The 14,060-nt window shown below is 39.6% G+C and overlaps 1 protein-coding gene across 1 annotated transcript in view; it reads right to left on the reverse strand.

Moving 5' to 3' along the window:
* SORCS3 (sortilin related VPS10 domain containing receptor 3) overlaps positions 1-14,060 on the reverse strand; it is a 677,345-nt gene that overhangs the window by 132,147 nt on the left and 531,138 nt on the right. The window contains exon 8 of the mRNA XM_036737057.1: positions 3,804-3,893. Coding sequence (XP_036592952.1) covers positions 3,804-3,893 — 90 coding nt within the window. The remainder of the gene's footprint in view (positions 1-3,803; positions 3,894-14,060) is intronic.

A 14,060-nucleotide genomic window follows, 5' to 3' on the forward strand; every position in this document is an offset into this window, starting at 1 on the left:
GTGTTGTCTTCCTATTTAAAAAGAAAGAAAGAAAGAAAGAAAGATCACACCGGGCCCTTACAATGACAACTTGATGCAAAGCCATATCCCTTTCTAAGCAATAGAATGAGCCAGCCGGACAACTACCTGTCCTGGGGATGATTGCCTGTGATAACACAGGCTAATAAAGGGGATCAATAAGCAGACGGTGATTTTCCCAGCAGCCATCATGTTAATGAGAGGCAGCTTTTGATGTAGCTCTGAAAATGGGCCTAGCAGACAGTGCTGCTAGAGAATAAATTGCCAGAGGGTTGCTGGTCCTTAATGGACCAGCCCAATGTTGTGATCAATTCTGGAACATCATTTGTATCTTCCCTCTCCGCCACTGTTCCCCCTCACCTCAACCCAGAGCCCAGGTCCAGGCAAGGAATGAATTTGTTCTCCATTACAAGTAAACAAATAAGGTTAAAATCAAATTTCAAATCCACTCCACCCCCCTCACCCCATGCTAACATAATGTTTTAGTTTAAAGAAACATAGTAGGCCCATTTTTGTTTCTCCTTATTTCTCCTATATAGGACATTTTTGGCTGTTGCAATAAGTAGAGAACATACTAGACTTGAAATCAGGAAGACCTGAGTTAAAATCCTGCCTCAGACACTAACTAGCTGTATGATTCTGGACAGGACACTTAACCTCTTGGTGTCCCAATTTTCTCATTTGTAGAATAAAGGGGTTAGACTCAATAGTCTAAAGGTTCTTTTTAACCATAAATCTAGGATCCTGCTGAATTTTTTTCTCTTGGTTAATAAAATTGCAAAATTTTGGAGTTTCAAAGTATCTTGAAAATCATTTAGTTCAGCTCTCTCATTCTACAAATGAAGATATCAAAGCCTAGACAGTAGGAATAACTTATCTAAGGTACTAAACATCACTGGCAGAAGCAGGAACCCAGGATGTTCAACTCTAGTGAGCATTATTCTCACTCTCCAATTTGTGAGTCACACCCCAAGCCAACCCTAGGTTGGTTTCAGGTGTGTCCAGATAGTACCTTGGACTTCAATATTCCATTGGTGATGAGATTAAATGCAGTTTGTGCTCATTATTATGTTACAGAATCACAGAGGCATAGACCATTAGAGTTGGAATGCATATTAGAGTTCATCTAGTCCAACCCCTAATTTTGGAACAGAAAGGTTAAATGATTTGCCCCAAGGTCACAAAGTGAGCTGAAACTAGAAACCAAGATCCTAGACACTCAAGTGCCCTTTCCATAATACTGTACTTTATGCTGAGATCTGTCTCTTCTTAGATGCTAATGTTTATTCGAACACTATAAGTTTAAATATATTAAATGAACCTCTGGAAAAGGAAGCAGTGAACACAAAGGGGCATCATGGCTCCATCAAGAATAGGTCTTGCCAGACTAATGTTGTTTCCATTTTTGACTGGGTTACTAAACTTGTATAGTTGGCCTAGATTTTTGCAAAACATTGGATAAGTGACATTATGCTGTTCTTGTGTAAAACAGGGAGAGATGTGGACTAGATGATAACAGAATTAAATGGATTCAAAACTAGTCAAATGGCCAGACTCAAAGAGTGCCTAGTATCAGTCTGGCAGGAATTCTCTAGTGGCACGCCCCAGGGGTCTCTGCTTAGCTTTGTGATCATTAACATCTTATCAATGACTTGGACAAAAGCATAGATGGTATGTGTATCAAACTGAAGATAACATACAGTTGGGAAGGACATCTAATACAATGTATGACAGGCTTCTTGGAAGGAAAGCCATGGCAAATCTGGACAGCATACTAAAAAGCAGAGACATCATCTTGCTTACAAAGGTCCACATAATCAGAGCTATGGTTTTTCCAATGGCAATATACGGTTGAGAGTTGGACTATAAGGAAAGCTGAGCACTGCAGAATCGATACTGTGGTGCTGCAGAAGCCTTTTGAAAGGCCCTTGGACAGCAAGGAGATCAAATCATTAGATACATAAAGAAATTAATTCAGTCTATTCACTGGCGGGTCAAATACTGAAGCTGAAGCTTCAATATTTTGACCACATAACGAGATGACGAGATTCATTGGAAAAGACCCTAAAGTTGGGAAAAATGGAAGGCAAAAGGAAAAGGGGACGACCGAGGATGAAATGAATTGATAATGTCATGGAAACAACGAACATGAACTTAGATTTCAAGAGAAAGTGGCGGATAGAAGGGGAAGGTGCATGGGGTCACAACAGGTTGGACACAACTGAACTAACTACGGGTTCCAAAAAGATTTTGATAGGCTGGATGACTGGGCTGAATCTAATGAGATAAAATTTAATGGGAATACATTATACTTTATACTTACACTTCAGTTTAAAAATTTTATTTCTTACAAACAAGAAAAAGGAGGCATGGTTAGACAGCACTCTGTCTGAAGAAAGATCAGGAGGCTGCAAACTCAGTATGAGTCAATAGCAGAATATGGTGAGCATGAAAGCTAATGCAAACTTGGGCTTGCATTAAGAAAGAACCAAGTGCCAAGAGTAAGAAAGTTACTCTCCGTGTAATCTACCCTTGTCAGACCATATCTAAAATATTATGCTTAGTTATGGGTGCCACATAAACTAAGGCAACCAGAATGGTAAAGGGACTTGTACTCCGTGTCATATGAGGTTAAAGACCTAGGTATGATCAGGCTCAAAGAAAAGACAGTGCAGATGTGATTTTTGTCTGCAAAAACTTGAAAAGCCTTCACCTGGAAAAAGAATTAGATTCATTCCACTTGGCCCAAAACAACAGAACTGGGAGTAAGGAATGGTAGTTTCAAAGGGCTACATTTAGGCATATGGTAAGCAAAACTTCCTGATAAGTAGATCTATCTCAAAGTGGAATGAGGTGCCTCAGAAAGTTAAGGGTTCCTCTCATTGGAGGGCTTCAAGCCGAGGCTGGACAACCAGCTGTTGGGCATGTTGTAGTGGGGACTGGACTAGGGATCCACTGAGATCCCTTCTCACTCTACAGTTCTGTGATTCTGAAAGGAGAGACAGGAAAAATGTACAATTATACCACCCAAAAAGGGCGAAAACACGCTACAACATTAGTATTCCAGTATTGGCAAGGCAGACAAATTTCAATTGCCCACACTGACAAAGGAAAGGATAATCCAAAACACATTTACAATAGCTTTGAAATGAAGCCAGGAAAACTGAAACCCATCTCCACAAACTTAAACATATGTACTCCCAGTTTTCTGCCTCATTATCTGACACTCTCAACTAAACATCAACTCTGGCTGTCTAGGACTCAGCATGGGTTGGGAAAGAAGCTGTAGATTAGCCACAGACGAGATACACGAGAACCGATTGTTAAAAGAGTTTTTAAATTTAAATCCAATGACTTTCCTTTCAAGAGCTCAGAGCAATTTCACATAGACAATCTAATGCCTCCATCCCCAGAATATCCCATCTTCATGTTGGAAAATTAAGGTCTAGAAAGGTTAAGCAAATTCCATAATGTTCATATTCAATGTTGAAATAGGGGCCTTAAGTGATGACTTCATAGACGGTGTACTTCCCACAAAGATGAGCTACCTCCCCAGGAAAATCTAACCAGTTAGTATTTGTGTCCAAGGGGCCATCAAGGAAAATTAAAGGCTTCTGACTGCCTGTGGATTCTGAAAGGTGAAAACAAAGGACCTAAACAGAGAAAGTCAAGCAACCAAAATAAATTCTGCCTTAGATTATCACCATGGGACAAAATTTCCAACAGCTTAAAAAGATAGTTTCATAGAAGCTGTTTTGTTTTTTTGAGAGAAAGAGGCAACTCACCTTTGGCAGGGAATACTTGGGCAGTTTGATCTGGGCAAAGGGTTCTCTTCTGTAAGACACATAGTAGCTGGCTCTTCCACCAGAAGTCACCTAGAAGAGAAAGTAAGATAAGACATTCAATCACTATTTAATATTTATTAAGTGCTTCCTGGGCACCATGCTAGGTATGAAGGAATACAAAAACACAAAGTGATCGTTGCTCTCAGAGAGCCTATATTCTGCTGGGGGAAACAACATATTCATCTGCAAGTATAGATAAAATATACCCAGCATCACAGAATTTAAGAATGGGAAGGGACCATCTAGTCTAAACCATGGATACAAGGATTCTCCAGTATAATAACACATCAAACAAGTAGTCATCAGGTCTCTGCTTGAGGACCTCCAAGAAGAAGAAACTAGCTACATGGCTCCTCCCACTTTTGAACAGTTCTGATTCTTAGGAAGATTTTCCTGAGGCCAGATTAATTTGGACCTTCCACCCATTGTTCTTGGGTGAACAGATTTGTTCTGTGACAAGAACTGATCTTGTCCCTCCTATACATTATATCTCTTCAAATACTGGAAGACAGCTATCATCCTCCTTCCCCTTCTCTGTTAGTCCTGCCTTCTTGGGGCTAAACCTGCCCAATTCCTTACGCTGGTTCACATATGACAGAGGCTGGAGGCCCCTCAGTCATCCTAGTTGATCACTTTGAACACCCTCTAGCTTATCAAAGTTTTGTTTCTGAACCTGCAGTAACCAGAAGCCAATGTTCTACAGTTACCCCTTCCACATTGCGACTTTCCCCATCGCAGTTTCAATATATCTCAGTTTGGCATAAAAATGTCAAACAGGAATTTAGGGGGAGTTTTGTGGAAGCCACGAATGACATCCAAAGGGTAGTAGGTGATGTAGAAAAAGTTTAGAAACTCAGAAATGCATAAAATATGTGTATGGTATTACATAATATCAATATATTTTAGCTTTTAATACCATAATAATTCAGATTTTTTCTCTGGTACAAGGGGAGGATCAAATAATTTTATGTGAATTTTCCAGATCATTGGGGTACCATGCCCCTAACCCCCATGATGTGGAAGAGATAAATATAAATAACTGCCTATAGTACAGTATTGTGGGACTTTGACCTTCCTATTCCTAGAAATTTTGCTTTCTTAATACAGCCCAAGATTACATTAGATATTTTTTTGGCTATCACATCATACTGTTGATATATAATAGCTTGCAGTCTACTAAAATTCTCAGATCTTTTTCAAGACAAATTGCCATCAAGCCACATCTCCCCCATATTATACTTACAGAGTTTATTTTTTGCACCAAGAGTTTACATTGATTTCTATTTAATTTCACCTTGTTAGATTCAACTCAGTGCTCTGAGCCTGTCAAGATCTTTTTTGATCACAATTCTTTTGTCTGGTGCATTAGTTATCCTTACTAGCTTTGTATCGGCTGCAAATTTGACAAGTATGCCATGTATGCCTCATCTAAATCATTGATAAAAATGTGAAACAGCACAGTTCCAAGCACACATCCCCAGGGCATCCCAGGAGTTCTTCCATCACATTGATGTTGAGCCTCTAACATCTCTTTGAGTCTGACCATCCAACGAGTTCTCAAATCAGTCTAACTGTAGTCCCACTTAGTCTGTAGCTACTCATCTTTTCCACAAGAAGAGTATGAGATACTTTATCAAATGCTTGGTTCATATCCAGGCAAACTATGTCCAGAGCACTTCCTTCATCTACTAGCTTAGTAATCCAGTCAAAAAAGGACATGAGATTAATCTAGGGTGATTCATTCTTGATGAATCCATGCTGGTTCTTTTCCTTTCCTTTCTCTACCTTCCCTTCCTTACCTACCATCTCTTTAATGATCCATCATAGATTTTCTCTCCCCACCCCCACCCCCAGGAATGGAAGTAAAGCTCACTTAGATACAGTTTATAGACTCTGTTCTCTTCCCCTTTTAGAAAATAAGGTCAGTTGTCTCTCTCTAATCTTGTAATCTCTCTTCCACGTTCTGAAGTCTTTCAAATATCATTGGCAGATGCTCTGTAATCACACTTGTCAATTTTTTCAGTAACAGAGGATATAGTGCATCTGGGCCAGGATAACTAGGCATTCACTGACTATTTTGTTTCTTATCTTGGGTATCATCTCCCTCTAATAGTCCTGTCACTTCCAGTGAAAACAAGCAAAATCAGAATTGAGCAGCTCTGCCTTCTCTGTTGTCATTTATCATTGTCCCATCCATACCAAACCAAGGTCCTATTCCTTCATTGAGTCTCCTTTTATTTTCACAATATTGCTTTAAACTTTTTGTTGTCGTCCTTAGTCCCCCTCCCCAGCCTTGACTAATTTTGAGTTTTAGCACTTTGACGCTAATTTTACACTACCTGTCCTCCTTCCATCTTCTTAAGTCTACTGGACATAATGCATAAAAAAGAAATTAAATGTAAGTGCACGAGATAATTTTAAGGACAAACGTTAACAGCTACGAGGATCAGAAAAGTCCTTATGTAGGAGGTAATGCTTGAAAAATGTTTGGAGATACTAGGAATTCTAAAGGGTTTGAGAGATAGCCTGCGCAAAGACAAAGCTGTTGAGACAGCAATTCATAGAATTTAAGAACTATAAGGGAACTTATAAACCATCTATTCTAACCTTTCCTTTTACACTTATGCAAAATGGGACCTGGAAGTTGAGTGACAGCTCTCGAGAGGCAAAGATGCTCTTTCTACTCCTCTATCCCGGACCTTTAAAACCTCTCACAGTTAGGAAGGGTTATAACTGTTCACAATCAACCAGGTGTGGGATTGGGACTTCATTTTGGGGAACAGGTTTTGTTGGCCCTTTCAGCACTTCATCAAGTCATTCAGAGGGAGAACGTCTGCAAGCTAGCCTACATACACCCCATCTCATTCTTCGGTCTTTGAAATGTATGTTACGCTTTTGATTGAGGGGCCACACTGTTGTTAGAAGAAGCAAATCCTTGTAAATGATATTATTTATATGTTCTGGCAATTCCAAGCAGATTCTTCGAGGGTACTAATTACTCTGAACTTAAATTACTCTGATTTGTGCAAAATGAGTCCATTTGCTATTTTCAGATGAAAGAATAAGCAATTATTTACAAAAAATAAAAAGGCAGTTTTGTGATCAAATTGTCTGCTCAATTATGGGAAGATATCCAACAGTGGTAAAGGAGAATCATTATTCCATCTATGGCATAGACCCATCGATCAAACTCATCTTTATTGAACTTCTACTATGTGCCCCACATGGTGGGAGATACAGATTTGTGAGACATGCTCCCTTATTATGCCATAGTTTGTACTGCCCTCATTTGAGGATGTTTATTATCTCCCTTAAAAAGCTATGAGTGCCTCAAAAGAGAAAATATGTATTATTTATCTTGTATCATCAACAGTGCTGAGCACGGCAGATATTTAATAAATGTTTGTTGAGTTTGAATTCCCTACCATTCATCCACATAAGAACCCAACAGCAAAGTGAGAAAAGTAACTGCTGATCACCATAAGTAAAGGCTGAGTGCTTTCCTAAATGAACTTGCTCTGAACCCAGAATTGTCAGATAGGAGAGTCTGGCCCTCTCCTACCTAACTGCCTGGAGGTGACAAACTGCAGAACCCAGGATCTGAGGGAATCCAAGAGAAGAGGTCACTGCCAATCTTAGTTGAGTCACTGTCCTTGCGGAAAGAACTCACTAGCACTTCTGCTGAAAAGAAAACTGTAACAAGAGTGCAGTAACATGAAGCTGAACCAGAAGCTAAAGGTGCTGAAGACTGTAGCTGCCCATAAAGGAGCCAGTCCAGGAAGTATATCAGATTGATCCAGCCAGCAGATACATCATGACCTATGAAGAGTCAGTGACTGAGCAATCTGCTTGGTGCTTTGGCAGCAGTAGCCCAGTGCTCAAGCAACTTGACATTTCAGTCAGGAAGTAGTCAACCGCAGTGAAGAGACAGATCTAAAGCCATGTGTCCTTCTTGACCTAACCTAATCGAGGATCTGTTGAGCTGAGACAGTTCATCTGAATAGCAGTGGAAAAACTTATCTATCATTGATGCCACACCCTACAGTGAACTTCATGAGAAGTTCTAGAGAAAGGAAAGATATTGAAGCTCTGTGGTACTGAAGTTGTGAGTTACTATGGACATGTGTACTCCCTACACTTGTGCTTCCCCACCACTATACTGAAAGTTTATACCCATTCTTCCCCTCATGGACTCTGTATATTTGTGAGAGATGACTCACCAGATTTACAGGGCAATACTTTGTAACTATTGTCCTTATTATGCAATTTCTATAAATACCTTTTCTAAAAAAGCTAATTGAATTGACTGGCTGATTGTTAAAGGAAAGACCAGTGGGGGCTAGTATGCTAATGATATTAGGAGGATAACAGCCAATAGGGTTATTCCTATAACTTTCAGAGTGGTAGTAGCCAGCTGGCTACTACCTGCCATTGTCAGTGTGGTTTGGGAGAGGAAGCCCAGAGAGGTTAACATTTTTTTTTCATTTGTGGTAAAAACAATTTAGAGGGGGATCGACAGAGGAAAGCTCAAATGAATGTGAAGTCTCATTGGGTACAGAGGTGATCTTTACCCCAGTGTATTTGGCTTCTTCCCAATAAAGATCATTGAAAAGGAAGGGAGGCTTTTTGATAGGGATATAGTAGAAGATAATAGTCAGAAAGTAGATGAGGGTATGAGGATGCAACTGAAAGGCCAGTGAAAGAGGTGTGGGGGCAATGTTTTCTGAATTCCCCTCCCCTCAAGGAGAAGCATGCTCTCTCCAGGGAGATAGCCTTTGGACAGTAGCACCCTGGGTAAAATCCCTGGCTGCTGCCCTGCCCTAGTTAAGGCTCTGAATATATACTAAGTGTCCAGTAGGTAGTACAGAGAGTATGTCCTCTAGGAGTTCAGAGGAAGGAGAGAGCAGATGCTGGGGTATTCCAATATCAGCTTTGCTTCTTTGGGTTCCTCTAACACTTATATGAAACCCTTCAATTGGCACTTAATAAAAATCACCTTGTATTATTAATTATATTTTCATGTGTGCCTCTTATTTTCCCATTTCTATAAGCAGCTCTGGAAGGTCAAGAACTACATCTCTTACATCTCTCTCTCCCCCAGTAAACCCATCCCAAGGCAAAGAGGAAAATAAATGGCTCAATAAATATTGGTTGATTGATAGTGTGACCTCATATGACTTTGACAAGTCTTGGGAGCTGTCTGTGATTTTTGAGCTTTACAATCCTAGAGGGTTATGTCCAAGGTCAAGTTGGTTTTCATTTAAATACTGGCTGATGATTCTCCTACCTACAGAATACACTGATTTCCTAAGTCATTATTTCTCCCCACTGAAATAAAAGCTCATTCTCTAGGGGGTCACCCCAGAGAGGGAAAACATGCAGAGGGAACTGAGAATGTATTTATCCATGGATCTGAACCAACTCTCTGAGGGCAGAGAATTGCAATGTCCCCCAGACTGCCTTCCATGCCACAATTATTAAATCCACACTATTCTCCAAATTCTTTCTCTTACAGGTATATAGGACCATAGGATAGTAGTCCTAGCACTCTCCAGAAATTTTGATTGATCCACCTTTGACACAACTGTTAAATTTCTTACCTACCTGCCTTTATCCAAGGAAATCTCAATTTATACACTGGGACAGAAGTATCACCAAAATTTGAAGACAGGGTAACAAAGGCAGAAATCCAAGTTATTTACAAACGACAAAAAAAGTTGAAATTAGATACAAAAATAAGACAATGGAACTATCTGTTGCTGTGGACTAAATTAGGATAAGGGCCCCAGAAGATTCCCAAGATACTCGTCATCTTTTTTTCCAAATGAAGAGATGAATTCTTAAGGAAAAGGGAGAAGAGGCCTACTTTAAGAATGGAGTTTCTCTCTCTTCTTCATTTACTGCAGAGCCCCAGGAATGTGGTCCAGCCCTGCAGATGGCCACTCTGTAGTCTATTGTCATGACTCAGAGGGAAATTAATATTCACAGGAGAAGATAACACGTCACATTCATGGGAAACAGCAGGACAACAATAGCCAAAAGGCTGATTGCATTTAAACACTAGCTCTGGTCCCCATCAAATCTCCCTCTTATTCCTGGAAAGAGGCCAGATTTCCACACTATGCCTGAAACTGGCTCCTGTCCATCGTGGCTGCCAGGAAGATGGAAAGTTTAATATCTCTATGGATGGAAGTTTAATATCCCTATCAGAAAGGGCTCAGTACTTCTTACCAGGAGAAAGAGTACTAGAAAACCATTCCCTCAGGGTAACCTCTCAAACAATGGGGAAAGGAGTAGTCCGGCTTCCTTCTGGAGACTCCACCTGAAAGTGGGTGAATCCCAGGGGGCACTAAATAGTTAATAATCCTTATCAGCTTCTATCATCATTACATTCAAATTCACTAAGCCTCCTCCTGGCTTCTAGGAAAAACCATGTCAATAACACATCCTGAAACACCATGAAACGGTGCTCAGTTCAGTGAATGTGAGGAAAAGAGACCAAAAATCAAAGCACAGGGATTTCAAGGACCTTCTATTGTTATCAAGCTCTGGCTAGCCTGCCACTGGTTCTCCTATAGAAGTCACTGCATTTTCTCCTGAAATTAGCCATCAATATAAAAGTATGCCAAGGCATTTACTGCATCTTTGGTATTATTGTGCATATCTGGCAACGGCATTAGGAAGGAATAAAGTTTAGAGACTGCTAATCTATTTTGATGAACTTTTCCTTCCCCTAGAAGCAAACTCACTGCCATTGTAAATCCCAGAGATTATTACCACTTTTCCTTGCAGTGACACCTTTTATTTCATGTTTGATGAATGTCATCCAATTATTTGCTCTAGGCTCATCCGTCATGCTCAACGCAGAATTAGCTGGGTCTTTTCCTTTGCTAATGACTGGCTCGTTAATCTGATTTTCTGGACTTCCATTTTACAGGTTTAATTGGGCTCCTGGCCAGTGAAAATGATTCCTTTGGACAAATGTATTTGCCATTAAACGCATCTGTCTCTTATGACTAGTTACCTTCCTTGCTGTTTCCAAATATAATCTGACACATTCTTTACCCCCTCTACTTCTTATTCTGTTCTAGAGTTGTTTATAGAGGATTGGGGGAATCATTTCCTCAAAGTAGAATTTAAGGTCCTGGAGTCATTGCATTTCAGGGTATAAACATCCCAATCTGTGACTTGGAAACTGAGCCCATCAGAACCATCCCCTAGGGAAAATAATAAATTACATCTAGTGCAGCAAGCACTCATTAAGCATCTACCATAGATGCACAGTTCTGAACTCTGCATTAATGACACAAAAACAGAAATAAAGCAATTTTTGACCATAAGGAGCTTATATTCTGGTGAGAAGACATAATATGTACATACTTAACTATCATACAAATGAAGTGGGCAAAGGCAAAGTGATTTGGAATATTTGAGGAGGGATAGAAACCATCCACGACTAGAGTGATAAGGGAAGGTTTGAAAACTAAAGGGTTAACTCTAGCTTTGGAGTTTTTCTTGAGTCCAGATGAGTTTCAAACTAAATATGGGAATTCTATAGTGATATTTTTCCAACCTCACAATCTCAACCTTCATTGTCTCTCCATTTTTGGGAAATAAAACCCATCTCCGCTAACTTCACAGTTCCCAGGTAAGACAATTCCTGGCTCCCACCTTCTCATCCCCTTCCAAAGGGAGCTATATTTCTGTCTTTAGGGCCAGCTATTCAAGGCTACATTCCCCTCCTGAGGAGATGATATTGGGCAGCTGGTGAAGTGGATACTTGTCCATGAAGAACTGGAATGAGGATAGACTCATTTCACACATGATCTGTCTCTTTCATAGGAAAAAGAGTCTAAAACCTTATAGGAGCTATTCCAAATGGATAGCTGCGTCCAGTGGATTGTGAATAATTTCTCTAAGCAGAGTGAAATGACCTTTTTTGCTGGTATGCAGGAGTGACTTCTCACACAATCTCTGTATTGTTTTTCCCCTTCCATCAAAATGGAAGGGAACAGCAATGCTATTATGTTACACAATTAATTTTTCCAATTTCTTTGTTCATTAATTCTATTCATATTATTTAAAATGAATTCTGAAGGTGTTAGGTCTCTCCCTTCCTCCACTTTCCCCCCACCTACACAATTTCTTCTATATCTCATTTCTCTTTTAAAGAACAATGAGCTAGTTCCCTAGTCAGCTAAACTAGGTCACAGTGGTCCAAGAATTGTAAACAGGTCCCAAATACAATGGTAAATTGCCACCAGAGTGAAGTTGCCATCAAGGTAGCCCTTGGAACAGTCAATGACAACTTTGGTCATTGTCTTCTCTTATTGGCTAAGGTACAATATTGGATGACCAAAAAGATCTTATCGCATCACCTCTTATCAAAGAGTAATATTTCTATCTGGGCTGTAAGAGTGATTTAAAAATGTGTTTGATAAATGGACATGGGCTCATTTGATGACATGTAGGCTATGTGGCATTGATATAATGTGCAATCATATCTGTCCATGTCTTTGAAGAACACAATCTCTGTACTGTTTGGATATTTCTCTGAGCCTCTAGTGTAAGAGATTTTGCTTATAAAATGCTTTATTTGGTTCTTGCCCACCAGCTCCTAAGTTACTCCACTATAGGATTGAGATTTTAGAGAGAGAAAAACAAACACACACACATACTGTCTTAGCAAAGATTATTTCTATCCAGGTTCATGTCTGCCCTTGAGGATACCTATGGACTTTAGCAACTGCCTAGTAGAAACACTGGTCTGATAGTGGATCATAGTGTTTTAGATGTAGAACTAGAAAAGCCCTCAGAAGTAATTGAGTCCCATTCCTTCTTTTACAGATGAAAAAAAAAGAGTCCTAGGAAAGTTAAGTGACTTACCAAGGTCATACAGGTAGTAGCTGGTGGAAATAGGATTTGAATCCAGGTTTTTGACCCCAAAATCTTTGCTTCTTTGTTCATTTGTTTTTCCCCCCTTTGCACTCATGATGAAGCATAGTATGTTTGAAAGAGCATGACCTCAAAGTGAAAAATCTTTTCAGTTTCAACTCTGCTAAAAAAAAATCTAAACTAAACTAAAAACAACAACAACAACAAAAAAAAAACAAAACTAGCCAGCTGACCAGGGATGAGTCATTTCACTTCCTTAGGCTTATTTCCTTATTTGTAAACTGGGGATAATAAAGAAAAGTACTATGGTATAGACAACAGGATTCTGGATTTGGAGTTGGGACCCGGGATTGAATACAATTTCATTGATATTTTAAGACACTTGCAAAAACCCAGAATGGGCAGAGCAAATAGAATCACTGATTTCCCAAAGAAACAACAAGAGCTTTGGAATGTGAAAATTCAGATGGGCACAAAGAAATGTGGACTTCTGGGAATTTCAGACAATTTGCACTGGCAGGATCTATTCTTCAGAAAGGAATCCTTGGAGATTTCCTATCCATTCTCCTCCTGGGCAACACTTTCTGACGTTTGTGATTAAATTAAGAAAATCACTAATATCTGTGAAAGTCCCAAATCCATTTTTCTGACAGATCCCAATCACTACTTTCTTCCATCCTTCTTAGATTTACAGTTAAAAGTTCAATTTAAGAAATATCTAATCACCATCCATTCCATATATGCAGGACCCAGTGCAAGGTGCTGTAAAAGATACAAAGATAAATAAGAAATATTCCTTAGGAAGCTTACATTTTGAGGAAGAGGAATAAGACAGGAGCACATACAACTATACCATATGGCAGAACGTGATTAGTGTTTTCTCTAGGATTAGTGATCCTTCTTGATCTCAGCCCTTGACACTAACATCATCTCCTTGATATTCTCCTCTACCTAGATTTTTGTGACACTATTCTCTCCTGGTTCTCCTCCTACCTCTCTGACCTCTCCTCCTCAGTCTCTTCTCCTGGATCTTCATCCAGGTTACTCACGTTCCCCAATAATATATCCTGGGTCCTCTTCTCATCTCCCTCAGTATTATTTCTTTTGGGGTTCTCATCAGCTAGTACGCATCCAATTACATCATCATTCTAAGGATAATTATCAGATCTTTTTATCTAGCCCTAACTTCTCACCTGACGTCTAGTCTCATATCTCCAACTGCTTATTAGAAATCTTGAACCGAATGTCTTATAGATCTATTAAAGTCACCATGTACAAAACTGAACTCCTTATCTTCTCCCT

Source organism: Trichosurus vulpecula, chromosome 8 (genome assembly GCF_011100635.1).
Source record: "Trichosurus vulpecula isolate mTriVul1 chromosome 8, mTriVul1.pri, whole genome shotgun sequence".
NCBI classification, from domain to species: domain Eukaryota; kingdom Metazoa; phylum Chordata; class Mammalia; order Diprotodontia; family Phalangeridae; genus Trichosurus; species Trichosurus vulpecula.